The 23,929-nt window shown below is 38.5% G+C and overlaps 1 protein-coding gene across 3 annotated transcripts in view; it reads right to left on the bottom strand.

Moving 5' to 3' along the window:
• The window catches only part of LOC128016563 (neuronal membrane glycoprotein M6-a), a 74,084-nt gene that overhangs the window by 30,051 nt on the left and 20,104 nt on the right, over positions 1-23,929 (bottom strand). Inside the window, exon 1 of one of the 3 annotated variants that reach the window (XM_052601188.1) lies at positions 12,925-13,370. The exons of the other annotated variants lie outside the window; for them this stretch is intronic. Within the exon in view, the coding sequence (XP_052457148.1) occupies positions 12,925-12,961 (37 nt within the window). The 5' untranslated portion in view covers positions 12,962-13,370. Of the gene's footprint in view, positions 1-12,924; positions 13,371-23,929 lie in introns of those variants that run through there. 3 annotated transcript variants of the gene reach the window in all.

Raw genomic sequence — 23,929 nt, forward strand, 5'->3', positions numbered from 1 at the left:
AACAGTTATCCAAGACCTGGCAACCACATTCGAGAGTGTCTGCAAGTGTATGAGTGGGCAGGGATCAAAATTATGTTTGGTTTTGCTGCAAAGGGCTTCAGGATGTTGAACATCCATAAGTGAATTCTAACATCAGACAGTTACACTCTTAAAAATAAAGGTTTCACAAGAAGGGTTTTAGCGACAGAACCATGGTTAACCATTTTCGGTTTCACAACGAACCTTTCAGTGAATAGTTCTAAAAATAACTATGTTTTATAGTGTGAATAACATTTTAATAATATGAAGAAACCTTTTTCCACTATAAAGAACCTTTTGTTCAGTGGGAAAAAATTCCAAGGATGTTATAAGGTTCTTAATGGAACCATCAATGCCAATAATGTCAGGCACTCTAAGTCTTTGAAAGAATATAATGTAGGGTTGGGAAATATGGTAAAAAATCGAATCAATAAAGGGGTGTCCCCGACTAAGGATTTTCATAGTCGAATCGGGAATTTTCTAATCGGGAATGATGTTAAGACACAGGGAAAATGTGCAACAAATGCCTAGCAGATACAAACGCGGTAAAGAATGTTTTCATGTTTTGATTAAAAGATAGTTAACACTAAAAGTCAGCGAAACCCTGACAATTCACAATTTTTACAATAGTGCTCTCATTATAAAGTTAGCCTATATGACAGTAGTTATTAATGTTCTGCATTTCTGTTTTGAGCTGCTCGCGCTGAAGATGACCAGTAGAGTGAGCCTTATAGCAAGTTTTTAATCAATGGGATTAAACTCATAATTTCATGTAGAATACGCTTTGTTATTTATACACGCAGTCAAACTAATTTCATATATTTCAAAATTCATAGCGTTTTATTATAATGGTGTTCTCATTATAATGGTATGGGTGTGACAGTCCAGTCATAGTTATTAATATTCTGCATTGTAGTTTGACCTGCTCGCGCTGTGTGCTAAAGATATCACCATAGTACTACAATGAAGCGCTTGACTCAAAACCAAATACATCTTATATCAGGTAAATAACATATTCACGATATACATTCACCGGCTGAAATGTTTTGAAATCACTTGTAGCCTACCTGTTCGAAAAAAATCCATTCTCTGCCTGTATCAGTTTGAGTCTTGGTAAAGTTTTAAATCCCTGCCGACAAGATGCTCCTCTGTCGGTCACGGATTATGGAAAGTGAAACATAAATCTAAAGGGGTGGTTGGGTTTATTCACACACTTTAAATTATTAATTCAAAGCTGCTTTCTTTTCAGATTCTTATTCACTGCTTTATCATAATAGGCTGTATATTAACTTAAAACAGTTCTATGTGAAATCAGACATTTGAACACTCACATACTGTATTCAGAACGGCATAATCATAACAGCCCCGCGAATAATCGACTGTGAGATTAGTAGGCGAACCAGGCTCCTCGAATCAAAGCATCGAATCATCGGCTATTTGGGGTCACCCCTAAATCAATATCATTTTTTTTTCAGAACGTGTGACCGGTTCACGATTACACACACACACACATATATATATATATATATATATATATATATACATACACACACACACACACACACACACACACACACATGAATCTACCTGGCTGCATTTTGTACCATCTCAGTAGGAAAGTCAGGACACAACAGTTGTAAAAGTGATATATTCTGCCATTGCCAACAGACCTGCAAAAAAACAGCTGTATTTGTTCACTGTAAACACACCGATGCAAGCAACTAACATAACATAAAGAGTGACGCTTTCGACATCACTGGGTCTTACAGGAGCGTAAAATTGCTGGTATTTTCTGTCTAGCTCTTGGAAGGCATATTGCACTTTCGGATTTCTTTATTTTATTTTTCTGCTTGTTTGTGAGTTTTGTTACATCTATATTTTTTAATTGTTTAATTATTTTAAAATTAAGTGTACATATTTGGTGAAAATCGATTCCCTATTTTAATTTTCGAAAAAATTTTGGTTGGTCTGATCGATTGTGCAATCGATTTTCGAACTAAAAGTGACAGCCCTAATTACGATGTAAATTTTTTAAATGTTATTTAGACAACTTAAAATGTAACTACAACATTCTCTTTATTAAAAACTTAAAAACCATCTGGTTAAAGAGAGCTCTTTTCTAAGTGCAAAACACATGAAAAGTTCAACATGGTGATGACGTAAAACAAATTCACTGGTCTAAAACTGGTCTAAAAAATATCCTATATGTTCAGAAGTAATTTAAATAAGAAATTGCTAATTATTTCTTAGCCATCATGTAGACACATTTTTTTTAGAGGTAAATAAAAAAAAGACAAAGTACCAGTTGTAGGCTGTTATTAAAAGTACATGTTTTGTAAAATCAATAAAGAAAATAACAGCACCTTTTAGCTCATCCTGTAAACATGAAATATCAAAGATAGAACGGCAGTTCTTTACAAGTCATTTCTTTTTACAATCTGCTTTTCCACTGTGTTTTCTATGTGAACCTGCATTACATGGATATGTTTGACCATTGCACTTGCATCTCGCACATGAAATGGCATTCTAAAAATGTGGCTTTCAAGTTAAAATTCCCGTCTCATAACCTTGTGTTTTTCCCTTTCTATTGCCAATGTCTCATCTTATTTTTCAACGCATTCTGTGTATATAGCCGCTTAGGATTAGCAATATGTTCCATATTATGGTTTTTCAAAGAGCGTGTCACATGTGAGCGATGTGACCATCATGTGGTTGGATCATTTTTTCCCCTAATTTTTATCATTGGTCTATTGTTGACATATACAATTGTAACATTTACTTATAATTGTATTAAACATTTTTAAATTATTTAATTTAAAAAAATATATATTTTGCTGTACTTTTTATCAGTATATGTTTATTCATAATCACAAACTCCAGGATTTTCAACATCGAGCAGAAAATTCTGATTAAATTTTGTGTGTGTTTGTGTGCAGCCCCATCATCCCAGTGGGTCTGAGGCAATCGGATCAACCCTCAGCTGAGCTGCCCAGGCCAGACAGAAAGGAGGGAGGTTATGGTGGGAGGATGATGGGGGAGGGGTGTCCAAGAAGAGAAAGTGGCACGCATACTCCCTCCTGCATTACCATACAAAGGGCTTGGGTCACCCATGACATCACACCACCACCCTTATACAACGGGGCTTTGTGTTAGCTGTGAGCACCATGTGATAAGATCTTATGTAGTGTGTTCATATTGGCTTATTATCACTAACTAATTAGTGAGTGCCAAAACAACAACACAGATCAGATTCTGACGTAAACAAACATCCCATCTCTCAGCTTTGGACATAATTGTGTTTGCTCTACACAAATTTTAATTATTAGAAAGCAATCCACAACATGGCTGCATTCTAACGCTCTTGAAATCGCATTGTTTGTGCATGTTTGAGTGCTCCTGGAAGAGTATTAAATTGCTTGTCAGGTAGGAACAATGAGGATTAATTAATTGTCTAGCTGGGCCAAAAGAGAGAGCAGAATGGTTCATTCATGACTCTGGAGAGATGTGTCATGCAGCCACAGTTGGAACTGGAGCTATAAAACTATTGTCTATTAATTAATTAATTAAATATTTGTCTACAGAAATTGGTAATATATATATAAATATATGTAATGGATGTAAACAATCTGCCTGTTTTGTCAATGCATTTATTAAAAATATATAATTTTTAAAGTTTAAACATTTAAGAGTCACTTGAAGTTAACTTAATGGCTAGTAAATCTATATTATAGGTCAAAGAAAATTAAAATGCTAACAAATGTAAGTCTGTTAAAGTAGAGTTAAACACAGAAGATAAAACTATATTTATAGTGTCATTGTTTAGTTTGGACTATTGTTTTATCTGGAATGCAGAAAACATCACTTTTGGTGCAGTAAGCAGTCTGAAGTAGTTTGCCTTTAGTTTTCCTGCCTATAGGAGATTTATTTTAAGAATCCCATAGATGCATAAAAAAAAAATCTAAATTTTCATTGTTAATTCACAACTATATATGACAAGGATTGTTACATATTCTGTAATGCTAAAATGCAAATTAAATTATTATTTAAACTGATCACAACTTGTAAGTACATTAAATAATCTATTCACCATGAAAGAGAGTTCAACCATGTACTGTGGGCAGCTTCACTCTCTGCTGTATTCCATGTTAGACTGCCCATCAATGAAATCTCACTGTCCCCTGAAGCAATGAACAACACTGTTTCTGGTTTTACTATCTATAAATGTCCTATTTTTCTGCCCATAGTTCCTGCAGATCCTTCAGTGACCCACACTGGGATGTTATCTGCTGTATATTCCCTACTGTGTTACAGTTAAGCTACTGAGACACCGGGACATATATCAGACATTTTAATACAATAAAATACTAGCAAAGCGGTCTGCTGTCTATGTATGTATATGCTTTCCCCACAACTTGTTTGTATTCATTTCTTTAATGCTATTGAGGAACTTCTGAGGGCTGGGCCTGCTGTATGACAGCTCAGTGATTCTAATTGGGTGTTAGCATTGGCGTGAGAGCGCATGATTACAGCTGACAGCATCTCTGCATGGCCCTTTGAAGCTCTATACAGCACTCATGCACTGAGGTGCACAAACCTGTGAAAATTCAGGCTGAGATCTCTAGGTCACTTCTAAGGAAGTGCTAGATCTGAGACTCTGTGATGAGGGTCTGAACACTGTCTAGACAGACTGTATCTACTCAAAATGCAATGAGGTTGAAATGTACTGTATTAGTTGTTGATATGATAATGAGCAAGGCACTGTTCTTCGCTGTCTGTCATGTTCTTCCATCCCACTAGGGCTTGAAATGTATTTCTAACTAAATAGATGCAGCATTTATTCACAGACAAAACTATGGATTTGATTGGTTTATATGTGTGGATTAATGTACTAGTATGACAAACAAATGTTATGAGTTAACCTTAACTTTTAAAGGCATAATCCACCCTAGAATGACAATTTTGTCATTAATCACTTTAAAGCTCTGTTCATCTTCGGAACACAATTATATTTTGGATGAAAACCTTGAGGCTCGAGAATGTCCCATAGACTGCCAAGTAAATAACAGTGTCAAGGTTCATAAATGGTATGAAAAGTCATCATCAGAATACTCCATATGCCATCAGACATGCAATCTGGGTTATATGAAGTGACGGGAACCCCAAAAAACTAAAAAGAAATAACAACTTTATTCAATAATTCCTTTATTGAAGCAGAGTGGGCCGCCATGATGCAAAACGTTTACTGCAGGCTTCAACATGGCTGTGTTTACGATTAGAAATGTCAACAATGACAAAAAATCACATACATAGGCGATTCTAGCCCGAATCTGTATCTGTATGCATGAGACTGTCTGAATATCGGCAGAATTACCATTTCTGCTGTAAAAAGAGAAACACTGTGCAGAAGTATTATTTGCTGTTATGCATGTGTGTCCGAAGCTGCAGTTGCGGTGTGACGAGTGTTTAAAAAAAAAAAAAAAAAAAAAAAACCTGGACGCGCTCCGAGAGAAGGCCGTTACAATCAATTTCCTATTTTCATTTTCTAAACTTGTGTTGGTTGGTCCAATCGATTCATGCAATAGATTTTCAAAGTTTTAGACTAGACAGGAGAAGGGTTGGGAAAAGATCTGGGCACAGTTTTTCGAGAACTTAAAGTGGTGTCAAGCTGTTTTAATGAAATTTTTAGATGCATTATGGTGCCCGAACCTGTATGACTTTGAACGGTGACCGCAAACATTTTGTTTACTGCAGCCGCAGCCATCATTACCAAGCGCGAACCATTGACTCTGACAATGAATGAGAGTATGAGATGAAGCGAACGCACAGGCCATTGTGTGACATCCGAGTAAACATAGATGATATCACAGGTTTTCTTTTAAAAAAAGAACGTAGTCTTCATCTGTATGTAGGCTTAAGCAATTTATATATTTACAATACTTACTAAAATGTATTTAATATTAATTTATAGATTTTGTATTAGTTTTTTGAAGAGTAAAAAAAAAAAAAAAAATTGTCGGTCTTAACACAAATGTGCAAGTCGGTCGGACTAAAAGCAAAAAAAAATAAAAATAGAGTCGGTCCTAAATTGACAGGGTCGGTCGGGTTATGGCAAACAAGAATATTTTTAAGGATGGCCTCAAATTAATGTTCAGAAGAATTTTTCATTGGCAGCTCATGTTAGCTAATGAATTAACTAATGTTAACTAATGAAGCCCTAATGTAAAGTGTGAATAAACAATAAAGAATCAAAACACTTTCAAACATATCTAGGGCATGTTGTAGTAAAGATTCAATAAATAAAAAAAAAAGGAAAATAAATAGCTTATTAAGTCTAAATACTTAAGTATTTGTGACTGTGAAATCATAGCGAATACACAAATCTGAATGGCCATTTAAAATGATTTAAGATATGTTTTAGAAAGTAGCGCAGCTGCTTTATTTATGGGGTTTCCAGGGTAAGAACTGCATTTTCTGCAGTTTAGCGTCAGCTGCTTTCAGAGAGTCGATGTGCTTTAATCCAACGTGTCTCTCACGTTCCCCCATGTGCTTCTCATGCATGCTTGTTTAACATCAAAGCCACACACGTCTTTCAAGCAGCATACAGCAGTTTGACCAGTCAATGGGAATAGTATTCTTAAAATGCATTCCAAATTCTGAATAATTTGTAATATCTAATTATTCACGGTATTTAGAATTGCCCACGATAACAATATCGTGCATATTCATTACCATGATATATCACATTAACAAATACCAGCACATGTCTACTGATGGCAAATGGAGTATTCTGAAGACAACTTTTCATACCGTTTATGGACCTTGACACTGCTATTTACTTGGCAGTCTATGGAACAGTCTCAAGCCTCCAGGTTTTAATCCAAAATATCTTAAATTGTGTTCCGAAGATGAACAGAACTTTTATGGGTTTGGAACGACATGGGGTTAAGTGATTAATGACAAAATTTTAATTTTGGGGTGGAGTAACCCTTTAATTGTCAATTATCAACAACCATTTCAACATTGTTTAAATATCAAAATATTGTTCTTACAACCAGTGTTTGTTGTCTCAACTATGATTTGACTGCTATAGGGCCAGTATTAGCATTGGTTAAGTACTGACAACTGCCATTTTGTATTTGTATTTGTATTTGATTCAGAAATGAACAAAAACAAGAACTCTCTGCTCTGTGAAGTCACCATACTAATTCAGCACATTCATGCCAGAGAGTGACATTTTTATAATAATGAATTGTTATTGTAAAGAGAAGAAACTTAAATTTCAAACCCATAAGGTGGAGTAAGGTTACTAACCATCCCCAGATGCACTGACTGACTAATTGATTGACACTGCTATTTTTCTTACACACTGAGCTACAATAAAAATATGCATACATGCACAAAATGCCGTAATTATCCCAAGTAGTATTAAAATTGACTGAGAGCTTAGAAGTACCTAAAATCACAATGCCATTGGCATGACATCATGCAAAAAAAGTGGTTTGACCGTATAAAAATAAGAGTAGAGTCAGATAGCAAAAATTTGCCCAGCAGACTCAGTCCGCATTCTGATAAAGCAGTTGCTAACTCTAATTACATTATCTTACATATTTCACACACACCTGGAATGGCTTTAAGGCACTTGAGATGCACACTGCTAGTATGGATATACTGTATGGACCAGAGCGCGCGCGCGCGGCCGGCACCACACTAGATGCGTGGCGCAAGCGTCTCAGCTGCGTGGCGTGTCTGTTTTTGATTCGGCTCCCATGTTAACAGGTTAGAGCTTGTAGACTACCTGCATGAGACGTGCTGCCCGGAAAATGCGTGCATGCTAGAAACAGAACCGACGCCTATTTTTCACGTGACACGCAAGCGTGCTGGAAACATTTTCAGGCAAAGTACAATAGGAAAATAAAAATGTTTAAATAATTATAATAAATAGGAAAATGTTTAAATAATTTAAAATGAGAATGTAAATGTGCTCACCCCGTTTTTGTTTGTAAGAAAAGAATTAGTTTTCATATCGCAATATATATCGCAGAAAAATAAAATATCGCAATGTAATTTTTTCCCAATATCGTGCAGCCCTACACCTCAGGACATTAATCAGAGGGTTTCTGGCCCAGAGGACATCATTTATCAAGAGACAAGAAGAAGTGACGTATTTTTAAATGAGTACACAGAACGATCATACTTTTGAAGGTATGTGGCAAAGAACACAACAAAAGAAGCAAACGATTAATAGTACACAGAGAATCTCATTCTGAATCCTAGTTCAAAGTCTTTCATCTGTCACTGCATGATTAAATTTCTGAAAACAAATCTTCAGTTCTATGACATCATGACTAAAAAAAAAAAAGTCAATGTCTGCATGGTATTTATATTATTTCTTAAGAATGGCTACTCTCTGTAGTAACACGAACATACCTTTTGATTTAAATGCAGGAACTTTGTAGTGCAACTAGTTTTAACAGTAGTTCAACTACAGTGCATAACGAAATTAGGTGATGAACCTTGGGCCATTTATGTACAATAATTTAGGACACACCAAAATTGTATTTTCCTAAGGAGAATGTCTCAAGTTATGCATGTAACCATGGTTCCTCGAGGGAATGAGATGCTGTGTCAGAGAACACTTTGGAAAAGCCCTTTCAGCATGACTGGCTCTGAACCACGTGTGTAATCAGTCCAATGGATGGCAGAAATGTCATAGGCAGGGTGACGTATCAACCAGTAACCTTAAAAGCATGTGCTTTGAAACCAGTGTCAGTCTCCAGGAATGAAGCAAGCACCGACAAGGATACCAGATGTATGGCCCGAGACGCAGTGCCTCGTTCCCTCGAGGAACCATGTTTACATGTGTAACCTGAGACGTTCCTCTTCAGATACTTCAGCTGTGTTAGAGAACACTTTGGGAACGGCTATGCCCACGCCACCAGATTTCAAATCTCTAGTGTGGAAGAGCACAGCTAAAGCGAGAGAAGGAGCCAGGTGCCTGACAAGTAATTGGGGATATCCTGCCCAATGGACAAACTTCAGAAGGAGTAAGTCTTGACCCCCAAGAGAGGGCAGATCAAAGGACTTGAGGCTTTAGGATAGCATCCTGATCCACCATTTAGCATAAGCTTCTTCTGGCCGAAGGCCTCAGCCTCAGCGCACCACTGGGGAAACGTGTAACCAGAGGGTGTCTGCCCACTGACTGGTTTACACAGCGACTACACGGCGACAAGGAGTTCCCAGAACTGGGCCCTGAGACATGAACCAAGGTCTACTCCACATGGGCTTGAGCAGATCATGAGAAACCTGTTTGAGTGCAAGCATACTGAACTTCAGTCCCCTGACTGAGCGATTCAAAAGATGCAGAGGTAAAATAGGATGCAACCCTTCATCCTTCCTCGGAACAGTAAAGTACTGACTGGAGGACCCGGACTCTGCAATGAGTGGAGGGACCACCTCAATGGGCTCCATCCTCAGAGAGTGTCTACTTCTGTCCCATTGCCAGAGCCTGCTTGGGGCCCATCAGGGTGGGAAAGGCCACGTTGAATTGAGGGGGAGGGGAACCAAACTGTATTCTGTGGCCTCTCACTCAGACACGTCTGGCAGTAGTTTTCATGCTGCCAATAAGTCTATGAATGCAATCAGCCTCTCAAGACCGATCTCTGAGGCGGCACACCTGCAAGAGACGGCTGAACTATCTTTTCTGGAAACCTCCGTGGAGGTCACGTGCCTCTTAGCACTTCCGCTGCGCTGACCGCATTAACCTCCTCAGAGGAAGAGAGGTAAACGTGCTATCACTTGAGAAAGCGGTTTATTGAATCGAACTGTCCGGAAGAACTACTGATTATCCAAAAACCGATGAAACCAGTTCTTGACTCAAGAACGAGTCAATCTTTTGTTCGTTATCTGGTTCGGCTCGGTGTTCACCTTTAGTTTTCTCTTCACAGCAGTTCAGTCAGTGTACTGTTTGAGCACATTAATTACTCCGGAATATTGGTTTGTTTGAAGTCAGGGGGAGTGTCAGCCACAATAAAAAAGTTAACAGCTTAAGTCATTTGTGGATTAATGCTTATTGGAGACGCGAACCATTTCAAACGATTCAGTTCGATTAGGTGAACTGGTTCAAGAAGATCCGGTTACATCGAGTGATTCGTTTGCGAACCGGATATCACTGAACTGCAGTGTTTTGAAATCTCACAACAGACATGGAAGAGAAGACAATGCTGAATAAAGTCGTAGTTTTTGGACCAAAAGGTATTTTTGATGCTTCAAAAAATTCTAACTTTTTCTTGCCTTTCTGGACATGGACAGTATACTGTGCACACAGTTTCAATGGAGGGACTGAGAGCTCTCGGACTAAATCTAAAATATCTTAAACTGTGTCCCGAAGATGAACGGAGGTCTTACGGGTTTTGAACGACATGAGGGTGAGATATTAATGATTTTTGGGTGAACTAACCCTTCAATTGCATTTCTCTCACTTTTTTTCTCAGAACTGCATTCAAAATCCATCCATATTTGAATATCATAACAGAAATTTGTTCCAGCCCTGTTCTGTGGGTGACTGACACTATAACCTATTCACTAAGACCTTATGAAATATGATTTATCCAGTCTGATGCTTCATAACAATGGTTAAGTAATGTTAGTGAGCACATGAATTCGCAAATCAAAGTGCAGAGAATCAATTTCACTTCTACATTAAAGATTATGCAGTTAACGTGAGCGTTTGAATGATGGTCGCAGAGAAAGAGCGAGGCATTTTTGCTGTGCACTTTAGCATTTCCCAAGGGCAAGATCAATACAGTTTCAATCCAAAAACTGCCTCTAGGTCAAACAGTGGTTTAATCTTTGCACTCAAAGACATATAATTGCTTAATTTTTTTTTCCTTTTTGATTTCAAGAAGTTTTTTGTCCAATGCATACAGTATGATGCCACAGCTCTGATGATATGCTACAGCGATACAATTATACATTTTAATGAAAATCTTACTGTGGCCATGGACCCAGTCTCAACTCTCAACATGACACACACATGCATGCATAAACACTTTATTGTATCCATTGGAAGTGCATAGCTTGTGACAGTAGTTTATCTGCCTGCTGATCCACTTATGGACACTAAAGATGAGAATTAATCCAGAGTACTCTGCCATCTGTTGAAGATGAATGATTTATCTATCTTAACCCCCACAACCAGTCAGATTTCCTGTGATGCTGCCTGTGTTACAATTAACCGTTCATATAGTTGATATTTTGCCAAATGAATTTTCTATATATCCACAGCAGGTATATCTTATAAGTCATTTTCATGGCCCTTTTGTCTAGCAACTACTTCCTCACTAATTATTAAATAAAAATTTTTATCCTCAGTGAGAACAAGACATTACAGAATATCAACAATGAGGACTGGAAAACTAGGGCTGAAATTCATTCACAGACAGAGACAGAGAGTGTGTGTGTGTGTGTGTGTGTGTGTGAGAGAGAGAGAGAGAGAGAGAGAGAGAGAGAGAGAGAGAGTGCTAAGGAGAGCTGGACTGGGTCTGCGAGAATCCCTCGCTGATGGTCCCCATGGGCAGTCTTTAAACACTGTTATTGCAAAGTGCTTCCTCGCATGAGGGTAGTGGAAATGATTGATTTCCACAGAAAGCGCTGAAGTACTGTGCATCTGTTGAGCATCTTCTGTAGGCTGTGTGTAAGGCATTTCATTGTGGGTGTTCACATTGACAGACCAGCATCAGCAGAAACCAACGCACCTTCTATTGGAAGTCTATGTGAATTGAATTAAAATGGTCCCATATCAAGCCTTTTGCAACCTAAACTTTTCTAACACATGGTGTTTTGATCAACAGCTGATTATAATTCATTCTCTGAGGCAATAACAAGGCACAGGGGTACAGTACGGGTTAAAAAGAGAGAATTTTGCATGCTCAGTGCTGCCCTGATTTCCTTTCTCTCTTACCTCTCTCTCTCTTATCTCATAAGTGGGTCACTTATTGCAGGAAAGCAGTGCCGTTACTTAAAGAAGAGCTATGTTGCTCATAAGCACCATTTTGATGACACATATCTACTCATGCCATGGCAACCAGCCTTATTCTTTAAACTCCCCCCTGCCCCACCTTATATTTGCCGCCTATTGTTCTTCAGCAAGTCCAACTACAGCAATAATAGAAAAACGAAAGCATGAGAGTGGGCGTGTGAGTGGGAGAGACACTGCAGGCTTATTTAAGACTAATCAAACCATCTTTAACAGAAATATTGGACACCTCATCTGAATAAATAAATAAATTGTATTTGAATGGAAATCCAAATCAACATTCTTGCATGGCATACAGTGTTCTCATAACTAATTTTTAATACATGCACCAACAGACGCCTTCTCCCACATGCCTCCCAAGACAAACACCTTGTGATGTTAGCACAAAAGCCCTTTAAATCAGATGAGTGACAATCGTGTAAAGTAAACAGTTTAACAGACAAAAGGCTGTGAACAGCCACGCTAATCTAATCTGACCCTTCTGTTTGTGTAATGGCTGCACTGTGGTGATAACCAGAGCAGCCCAATGATGGAAAGAAAGAATGAGCGAGGGGAAAGAACAGAGAGCTGTGACAAACCCTCATTATCCATTAAGACAAGCACAAAAAAGCATGACACAAATGAGCATATTGACAATTGTCATTCCCAGCACCAATTAACCGAAGCACTGGTCTTTATTAACATCACTGCAAATTGAACTGCAGCCTTTAACAAAACAACTACTGATTCTGAAGGCTGTAAAACTGTCATAAAAGTAATTAGTGGCCGTCGACATCAAGTATGATTGTAAACGCGTATGCATCAACACAAAGACAAGCGCGCATGATAAAAAGAAGGGGATGATGGCGAAGGAAAGCAATCGGACACAATACCTTTCTGGGTTTGTCCTTCTTCCATGTTCTCTTCCATTATGGATCAACGCGCGGATTTTAGAAGTGGATAAAACGTAACAATGTCTATACCGCACCGGTCAAGTGGATGAGCGTCTGTGCACGCGGTGAAGAGATCGAGCGCGTGTGTGTGGAAGAGCTCGAGCGGGCGTGTGTGCGTGCGTGCGTGCGGTGGATCCGCTGCTCCCGTTCTCGACCGCAGATATCACTCAAAGCGATCTTCAGCTGTCGGTTTATCTGTCTTTCAAACACTGTCCATTGCAAAAGAAAACGGGCGCGTTTTCAAATGTCAAATATTCGTTAAATTCACAAATAGGTGCGTGGTAATCATCTCTGGGGTGTATGATATTAAAAACGAGAGATTTGAGACACTTTGCACGTTGGTAATGCAGGTGTTTTGAACAAATGATCTCTTTTCTCGCACCGCATTGAAAACAACTACCCGCACTAACAGATGGATGGGTGTATCCTAGTAACCAGCAGCCCCCCCCCCCCCACTCCATCATGCAGACCATACAGTACACAAACACACACACATGAATGAATGAACAGACACAGATATTTGGTGCACTAAATCAATCTCAACTTAATTCAAGAAATTACAGGTATGTCATATTTATACAAACAACATTAGCCTGGATGTCTTGGACATAATCAAAGTATTCAGGAGTTATCCATTACCTTATATGAATAGGAAATAATTATAATTGTTGATAACGTTTAATTAAGATGTCCATATGCATTTGTCCAGCTGTCTAGTTTAAGTTCCTCACAAAATAGCATCAGCACAGTGTGTGTTAAGAGGAAGTACATTAATGAAGCCTTAAAGTAATATTAACAATATAAATAATTTACTCACAGTAGCAAATGCGTGTTATTTTAATCTCAATGTTGAAAAAATGAATTAATTTATTCCATATGTAGTGAATTACTCAATACAGTAAATCAACAGTGTTTTGACTATAGTGACACAGCAGAGCACTTTTTTTTAAAGGTTCCTGTCACCTCCAGCTCTTCTGATCTGTGTCAATGACACTCTCACTATAGCATCTTGAAAACTGCTGTCACAATGCTGTCAACAGACTTGAGAAATAGCATAAAAGGGGTCTGAGAAGACAATAAAGCAACTTTAAGCATTTTAAGTCAGCAAATTGTATAATGTGAGATTATATATGTACATGCTTGTTTAACTGCATAAAGATGAACTGTTTATTTGATCGAACTCTCAGAACCTGCTCTTGAGAATGTGTATGTTAATGTGTGTGTATGTTGCTAAGAGCACTTTTTGCCGAGTTATACTGCTGAGTTTGACATAAATATGTGCATTGCTTCCCTCATAGTTCACTTAATCACTTTCATACAGCAATTCCACTTTTCCTCACAACCTGCCATTTGCTTTCTGATTGGCCGAATTGCTCACAGGGGATGAGTCATACATTACAACCTCTCAGCGGAACAATAACTCATTAATAATATATATATATATATATATATATATATATATATACAGTACAGACCAAAAGTTTGGACACACCTTCTCATTCAAAGAGTTTTCTTTATTTTCATGACTATGAAAATTGTAGATTCACACTGATGGCATCAAAACTAAGAATTAATACATGTGGGATTATATATGGAATTATATACATAACAAAAAAGTGTGAAACAACTGAAAATATGTCATATTCTAGGTTCTTCAAAGCAGCCACCTTTTGCTTTGATTACTGCTTTGCACACTCTTGGCATTCTCTTGATGAGCTTCAAGAGGTAGTCACCTGAAATGGTCTTCCAACAGTCTTGAAGGAGTTCCCCGAGAGATGCTTAGCACTTGTTGGCCCTTTTGCCTTCTGTCTGCGGTCCAGCTCACCCCTAAACCATCTCGATTGGGTTCAGGTCCGGTGACTGTGGAGGCCAGGTCATCTGGCGCAGCACCTCGTCACTCTCCTTCTTGGTCAAATAGCTCTTGATGCCTTAAGTGTGACTTGACAATTTTCATAGTCATGAAAATAAAGAAAACTCTTTGAATTAGAAGGTGTGTCCAAACTTTTGGTCTGTACTGTATATATATACCTTAATACTCATTTAAAACTCATTTAAAAACTAGAACAGTTCAACATGAAAAAATGATGTTACAGGAGGCAAAAATGGATGCTAGCTAGGCAAGTCATTACTGTTGTAATGATTTTTGTTATCGCCAAAGCAAGGAAGGCGCAAGCATAATAAAATGTATTGCATTAACAAACAGTAGACAAACGTAATTAACAACTGCTAAATGAATACCATAAATTAAATAGGCATAAAGTGCAAGTGATTATGTTGGGTGTTGCAATGTTAGAGCTACGTTATCTTGAAAGATAAAACTGATTCTACTCTGAAGAAATAAGGTGAAGAACTATTTTATATGTCAAACAAATACATGAAGGGTTTGCTATAACCTGCATCCGATAAATAATATTTAATGTAAATGATAAAAATCATATACTGATAATATCTAATAATGCCAAGGTCTTTGGAAGAGGTTTGGATAAGTAATATTTATGCGCTCTGTGGTCGAGTGAGCAGTCCCGTAGCAGTGACTTCATCAACTGGTTGTGCTGGTAGCAATGCAGTGGGGAAAGGAGCAGGAATCCATTTCGACAGCCTTGAACATGAAGCACCGGAGGATGATGATCTGCTGGAGCACCAAAGGGTCCTAGAACCTGGAACACAGATGTTGCCCTGGAGTGGGTGCCGAAGGTCCTTAACCTGGAACACGCAAGCAAAGGTACCTTGGAGTGAAGGTTTGCTTGTCTGAGCTTAGCCTTGTGGCAGATGTCTGTGTGTCTTCTGCCTCTCTGGGTTAAAGAATTGTCATAGAAGAATCAGAACTTGACCGAATCGCTTTGTCTCTCTAGGATGGAGGCTCAGAATGTGCTACATCTGTTGTTGTCTCGCTGGACGAAGACTCTGAATGACGTAGATTATCTCTTTTGTCGCAGGCTGGAGGCTCAGCACGTGGCCGTATCTGTTGCTGCTTCGAAGCTGGAGACTCAAGACTTGGTATCATTTATTGCCTCTTCCTTCGTGGGCCAGAGGTTCAGAACGTTGGTGATCTGTTACAATCCTTTCCTTGACAGGACTCAGACTCAAAACAAAGGTCTGCTATTGTCTCACTGGACTCACCGGAGACTCAGAACTGTGTATCTGTTAATGTCTTACCCTTGCAGGCTGGAGACTCAGGAGACTCGGGGAAGTTGTGGCCTAATGGTTAGAGAGCCAGACTCGTAACTCAAGGGTTGCAGGTTCGACAGGGATTGTAGGTGGGGGTGGATGTACAGAACTCTCTCCTACCTTCAATACCATGACTGAGATACCCTTGAGCAAGGCACTGAACCCCCAAATGCTCCCCGGGTGCCAAAGCAAAAAATGGCTGCCCACGGCTCTGGGTGTGTGTTCACAGTGTGTGTGTGTATGTTTTCACTGCTGTGCGTGTGCGCACTTTAGATGGGATGAATGCAGAGCACTAATTCTGAGTATGGATCACAATCTGAACCAATTTTTCGTGAGAATCAGAAAAACCGTCTAGGATGAGTTTAAAAAAGTATGTTTCACAAACATTTAAAAATAGCAAAAAAAAAAAAAAAATCATTAATTCGACTTAGCATGAGCCAAGGATTCAGAGGGAAAAAAAAGCATTTTTATTTTCTGGCTTATGGTTCAAAAGTTATTAGCATAAAGAAATTGAAATTTTTAACAAGTTGTGTCGCTAGAGAGTTGAGTCAGAGACTTCTCACTGTCCTCTATCAGTGTACCAAATTTCAAAATTACAAAATGGAGAAATTACAAAAATGAAATGAAAAATCTACTTTGCCATCACAGGAATAAATTACATTTCAGAATATATTAAAATAGAAAAAAAAAAAAATTATATTGTAACAATTTTACACTGGATTATGGTTTTAATGTTGTTGTTTTTTGGCCTTGGTGAGTATAAGAGACTTCAAAAATTATCCTAATTATTCCAAAAGTATGATATTTATATATATATATATATATATATATATATATATATATATATATATATAATATTATATATATAATATTCAAATCAATCAATCAATCTTAACTTCAAAATTGAAATAAGTATTCATATATTCTTTATTCAGCAATTTTCTGGATTGTTCTTCCCGGGTATCTTTTAAGTAGCTGCACATCTGAATTTGGTGTTCAACTTTCTGCTGCTGAAACGCATCTCCACAGCATGGCCCTCACTGTGGGTATAGTTTGTTGTTGTTTAAAAGCTCCCCCATCCCGGCAAAGCACCTCTCCATCTTAGAAAGTAATTGGGTTCTTGGTCACCTCCATGACCAAGATCTTGCTGATTTGAATCAATACAAGTGAACAGTCTTCGGGTTTTCAAACTTCCAACATCTGACATTTGTAGAGGCCATTTTCTTCTCCTCAAATCCTTGATTTAATGTATTTTATATTGGCAGCTTTTTCAACCAGATAGGTGGCAAACAAGCTAAGATATACTCCAGAGCCCATCAGATAGACAAATGAACCAAAACCAAAGAAAACCATAACTTCTTATGAGAGCAAATATTAGCACCAATTTATTTTATTCAGTATAATGTTATCGTATTTGAACAAAAATTACAGGTTATGATGAATTATTAAATTAAATTAATCACATTTATAATTATTATAATTATTTTTACATTCATTTTTGTGGTAGACAAGCATCACTGAAAGGACAAGTGGCTTCTGGAGTGTTTATGATGTCATGCATATCAAATTACAGATACTGTCCACTGTGTACTTCAACAGCACTTTTTCAACACAGCATCTGTTTTTGACAAACCTTTACAACAGAGTTGGTTGAATGTAATGTCACAGCAATCTTTATCTGATCACTCACTACACTATAAGTGCAGAGCGTAGCGGATGAAATGTGAAGCTCCATAGGTCTTGCTGCTAGGGCCAGCATCCAATCAGAATGCCTCGAGCATTAAGGAAGTGACAGAATTGGGCCTGCACATTTATTACAGAGCTGAGAGCAGTCATCCAGTCCAAGATACGGAGAAATGGGACTAGGATTTCCTATTGCCTAATCTTTTGTGAGACAACATTCTGATAAGAGGGTCATGGTTAATTTAAAATAACAATAATAATAATATTAATAATGACACAGGATTGCTGATTAACTGCTCAGAAGAAAACATTTACATTCTTGATAAACTGCTTTGTGATCATTGCTTGAATGATTATTGATAAAAAAAAAAAAAATAGATAACCTGCTTCCATAGTTAAAATTCTTCTAAAGTAGATGCAAAATAAGTGATATATATTATATATAATCACTTCACGAGTTCATCCTTACATATAATCTGAAGGCAAATAGTAGGCATATTTTGGCATGCTGTCCTGGGTGAGGGGTCTGGTCCGGAGCATAGCCCGAATCCAAATAACTCCTCCTATCCCTAATTTGGGATAAATAGATTAGAAGTGAGGAGTTGGGGTGGAGGAGGGATGCTGAAAAAATTGTTGTGGGACAGGAGGCAGGAAGACTGGATATATATATATGCCTGTGTGCTAGTTAAGATGATTAGCTAAATGAGATGCACCTGTGCTAAATTGGATGATTATCTGATCGTGCTCCTCCCGAACTTTGTTAATAAAACCACATATGCGCAGGCTGTGTGAGGAATCCCGTTAATACTCAAACGTGTACAATCTGTCAATTAAACAATATAATGACAGCCAGATGTGCAGTAATTCTGGCCAGTTATTTGTTCACATGTCTGTTTCGGAGTGTACACTGTCGGTAGTTTAAATACAAGTTGTCCGCGTCCGCGCAATGTTTGTGCATGTGCGGGTCGCTCATGAGGAAAGTATAACACAGGCTTTACTCAAACCACGCAAACTGCACAATCCAATTCATTAGTCTCACTACACACTGGACAAGATAGACTGCAGTTCCTCTCATCTGGCAACACAAATCAATTTTGACCATAACTCAATCAATTAGCCCACTGTGTATAATAATATTTAATGACATATTTCTGGCGTGATTGATTTTGGTTTGAGTGGAAGCACGAGAAAGCAAGAGAGGAAAAGAGGATTGTGTTAGACACTAATCGGTTTAATATGCCAAAGATTCCCTGATGAATTACTTTGTTGATTACATTCAGAAAGACCAAGAATGTAGGCTGCAATAAATGAAGGATGCTTGAAAACGTTTCAATGTAATTGACTGATGTTACCTTGTCTTCATATTTAAAAAGTATATACACATTTGATATTTCTATACAATTTCTAAAAACATTCGATATATGTATAAATATGTACACAAACACAAGACTCATTTATACCCCTCCACCCCATATTCTTTCATCTCATCAAATACCTTCACTACATCTCTCATTTTAGAGGTGCAAATGCCAACTGGCTTTATAGAAATGGCAGTTCATTGAATTGTATGGTGGGACGAGCCATAAAACCGCATGTGTGTCACGATGTTGATCTTGTTTCCAACATAATGGCCTAGAGGAGGGGACTTAATGGATTTTTAATGCCACAATAAATGTGTTGATCATTCATGCTGAATTCCATCTATTGATTTTCCCCTGGATGAGCTCATGGATACACTGGTAATTATTTAAATGTTATGCAGATTCTCTTTAGCACACATAAAACATATTTATCCATTTTATTATTTATTGCCTTTGACTTTAGACCAGGTTTGAGCTGGTCTGTGGTGTATTCTATTTTCAGTTCCTCAAAATAGCAATGCACCTGAACACACCTCTTTTTTAGACCAGCATGCACATGGGCACAAATGCATTTACTATTTAAACTACAAAACACAGGAAGGGAAAATGAGAATTGAGTCAGGCTGAAACTAGCAAAAACACTTGTGCCATGCCTTGTGCCTTGTGTATGATAGGGCCCAGAGTCTTCAAATGTGTCTCTAAATATGGTTAATTCTGTTTGAATGCCTGAGATTTGAGGCAAGTGGAATGTCTGATAAATGTGGTATCATATATTCACATGGACTGAAAGCATTGATGACCTATTTTAGCATGCTATAGATAAATTGCTTAAGCCATGCACCTGCCTTAAACAAGCTCTCCTGATGGCCGCTGATCCGGTGCCACTGCACAAGAAGACCCTCCAGAGTCGAGTCAGGTCCCCATTGACCCTTCAGAGTCGAGTCAGGTCCCCGTTGACCCTCCAGAGTCAAAGCAAGTCACCATTAACACTCATGTGTCAAGCACTACCACAGTTAGACCTCATGAGTCAAGTCAAGTCACCGTTGATCTTACTGAACCCAGTCAAATCACCACGGCTCTACCAGAGCCTCGTCACATTTCTGCAGAACTACCAGAGCCTTGTCACGTCTCTGCGGAACTACCAGAGCCTCGTCATGTCTCTGCGGAACTTCCAGAGCCTTGTCACATCTCTGGCGAACTTCCTGAGCACTTGTCCTATCCTGTCATGGCCTTGGAGGCCATCCAGGAACTCACCATCTGCCCTGTCATGGCCACGGAGACCATCTACCATCTCATCAGGGCCACGGAGGCCAGCCTTAACCTGTTCATGTTCTCTATTTCAGGCTCAGACTTGCTCTCCTGTGCCAACGATCCCACGGTGGTGGTCTTCTGCGCCACCCTGGTGGGCTTCTGTCTCGACCGCACGGCTGTGGTGGTCTTCTGCACCGCCCTGGTGGGCTTCTGTCTCGACCGCACGGCTGTGGTGGTCTTCTGCACCGCCCTGGTGGGCTTCTGTCTCGACCGCACAGCTGTGGTGGTCTTCTGCACCGCCCTGGTGGGCTTCTGTCTCGACCGCACGGCTGTGGTGGTCTTCTGCATCGCCCTGGTGGGCGTCAGTCCCATCTGCTCGGCTGTGGTGGGCTCCAGTTCCATCTGCGCCATCCCGGTGGACTCCAGTTCCACCTGCTCCACCCTGGATTCCGGCACTGTCGGCTCTGTCCTGGGCCCCTGAACTTACCGTTCCCTAGTGGTCTCCTCGTTGTTGTTTCTTTTCACTTCCTGTCTCTGTTTCCCTCTATGGACCTGGCCCTCTGTCCCTCCTCCTTATCCTCCACCAGTCCACCTCCCTCCTGGTCTCTGTGTTCCTTGGTTTGTTCTTGTGTTCGGTGGAGCATCTGGTAGCTGCTCCTTAGAGGGGGAGTAATGTCACAGTGTCTGGTCCGTTTCCCTGGGTGTCCACTAGTGGTCTCACTTCCCCATAGTCACCCCACTGCAGGCACTAGATTTCCCACAAGCCTTTGTCCCATTCATCACTGTTAATTGCACACCTGGTAGTGCACTCAGCTGTCTCCACTTTCATCGTTTTCACCTGTCCATATAAACCAACCTGTCTCATTCTGTTTCATGGAGTCCTTGTTTTGCGTCACCCGGTTTTCTCGTTTTTCCCTTGTGTTTTTCTTGTTTCTTGTTTTAGACTGATTTTGTGGTTATTACCTCTTGCCTGTTTTTTGGGATTTTTATTTGGATTACCCCATTAAAATACTGCGATTGGATCTCTCGTTTCCTGTGTGCATTCATTACAATAAGTTACATTAAGAAGGTCTAAACATCACATTGTCTTCCTTTTAACAAATTATGAAATGGGCTGTTTTTTTTGTTTTGTTTTTTTTTTTCAGGTAAATTTTTTTCAGAATTTATGAACTTGTATCCCAAGCTCATGCATCCAACTGTGGTGATGTCCATAATAATAATTCCACTTCTAATGGACAAATAAAATATAAGGTCGGCAACACCAAAGCTCCAAACTTCTAATGGCTCAGTTTATGACTGTCCTGACAACAATAAAGCCAAACGAGGTAGGTCATTTTGGCAGAGGTTAATAAGAGTCCAGTTTGAAACTCTTACTGCATGTGAAATGCTGTTTCCTTGCGGAAAAGTCAGAACACACACAGTATATACATATAATGCCTTGTAAATGGCGATGTTCAAAGCTTATGCACAATATATATATATATATATAATTTATTATTATTTGTTTTATTTTTTTTGAAAATGAACATGCAGCAGTCAGATGTCATAGTAAAAAATGCCCAAGTGATACTACCTATTACAGTTTATGAAGCTAGGGAATACAGTTAATAAAGTGAAAGTAAATGAAGTCTTTAGTAATTATGATTGAAATTTTAACCTTAAGGCAAGAGGGAACACCTGAGTTATTAATAATGCAGTTGCTATTTTTAAAAACTATAAAAATCATCTAAGAGCTTCTTCCACCAGGCGACCTGACCTGAGTACTGGATGGACAAGAGTACAGACAGAAGTACACATATTAAATGAATATATATTATAATCTATTTAATCAAATATTTGTACTGAAATGTAGCAAACCAAATTTATACACATTTAAGAGTCTAAAATGATTAAAATTACAGAAAATATAGATAATCTGTTGGAATACCTAAAAACGTGGTCTCCTGCGGGAAATACACTACTAGTAAAGTTATTGTTGACTTTATTACTACTTTATATGGACAAATGATGATGGTATTTACAGCTTATTTGTAGCTCTGTCTATGGTCACCTATTTCTCTGGATGCTGCTCATCTTAGATGAAACTAACAGTTTTCATTTGTTCTGGTTAGCAGCTGTTTTTAGCCTAGCTTATGAACAAATATATTAAACATGACAAACCGACAGCAGTGAACTGAGATAAACTGAATCATCATGCCATCTGTGAAACCACAAAGCTCCAATTTCCATTTACTGCTCTTCCATATAGTGAATATATCGGAGTCCACTATAGTGAATAGAAGTAGTACATTTCAAATGCAGCCCTTGTCCGCAACATATCACGTAATCAGCTGGCTTTGAACACTTTAAATTATCCTTAGCGTACCACTTGCTGATCACTTGCTCCAGTTTTAGTATGTAACCATGGCGACAGACTGCTTCACAGATCTGCACTTTCTAGAGAGAGATAGAGACTGAGAAAAAGAGGCGGAAACACATAGAAACAAACAGAAGATCTGATTCCACCCCACGATCTTATTGCACTGCAATTGCAGATAAAAATGGACTTAGAATACAATAAACTGCCCAAGTAATTATATGATTTAGCCCTAGCATCACAATATCGCTCAACATTAGGTTTATATGTTATTAAACTGCTACGTACCATAGCACAACTGAATTCTAAAATGAATAGGTGGGCTTAAGGCGGTAGCATAGATTGGATACCATGGTAGGGCAGGGTTAACCAGCAGAGATTCTGCTATTTCATTTATACAAAGGTTTGTGCTATTGAGCAGGACAACTTTACGTTATTTACACTTGAGAGCACTAAAAGAACAGTAAAGCAAAAAGCACATATCCCAAACAAGTAAAACTAAACTTGTTACTAATCTGTTTTTAGGCACAACATGAAGCAAAGTTTAGTTGTTTATGGTGCCGGGCAACAATGCAACTTGCAGCATTAATACAGAATTCAATGGATAGCTAAGGCGCGCAATAACTGGCTATTTTACGATGGCTTTGAAAATGGCTCATCCAATCAGGTAAAATACTATTTTACAATAATGGTTTTACAATGGTTTCGAAATTAAGCTGTTTTGCAAATAGAGCAGACTTTTATGGGATATGAATAATTACATGATTGGTTTATGTCCATGACATTGCAAATAATAAAAAAATTCACATAAGCTTCAATGAAATGTAATTATCTTTAATTATCTTTAATCAAGTTAATATTTTTTTATTGACATAATACATATATAAAAACTGTATTTGTGGTGCTGTATGTACATGACCTTGTTATAAAATGATAAATTACTCATACCATGAAGATTTTGTTCATACTGCCCACTCCCAGGTGGGCTGTAGAACAAAAAAAAGAATGGGTTGACAAAAGGACGGTAGTCTCTCTCTCTCTCTCACACACTTATCTTGTTTGACCAGATCAGCTAGTGATCTGAAGATGATGGTTAATTATCCCATTTGTTCCTAGTGTTCACCAT

Source organism: Carassius gibelio, chromosome A1 (assembly GCF_023724105.1).
Source record: "Carassius gibelio isolate Cgi1373 ecotype wild population from Czech Republic chromosome A1, carGib1.2-hapl.c, whole genome shotgun sequence".
Taxonomy (NCBI): domain Eukaryota; kingdom Metazoa; phylum Chordata; class Actinopteri; order Cypriniformes; family Cyprinidae; genus Carassius; species Carassius gibelio.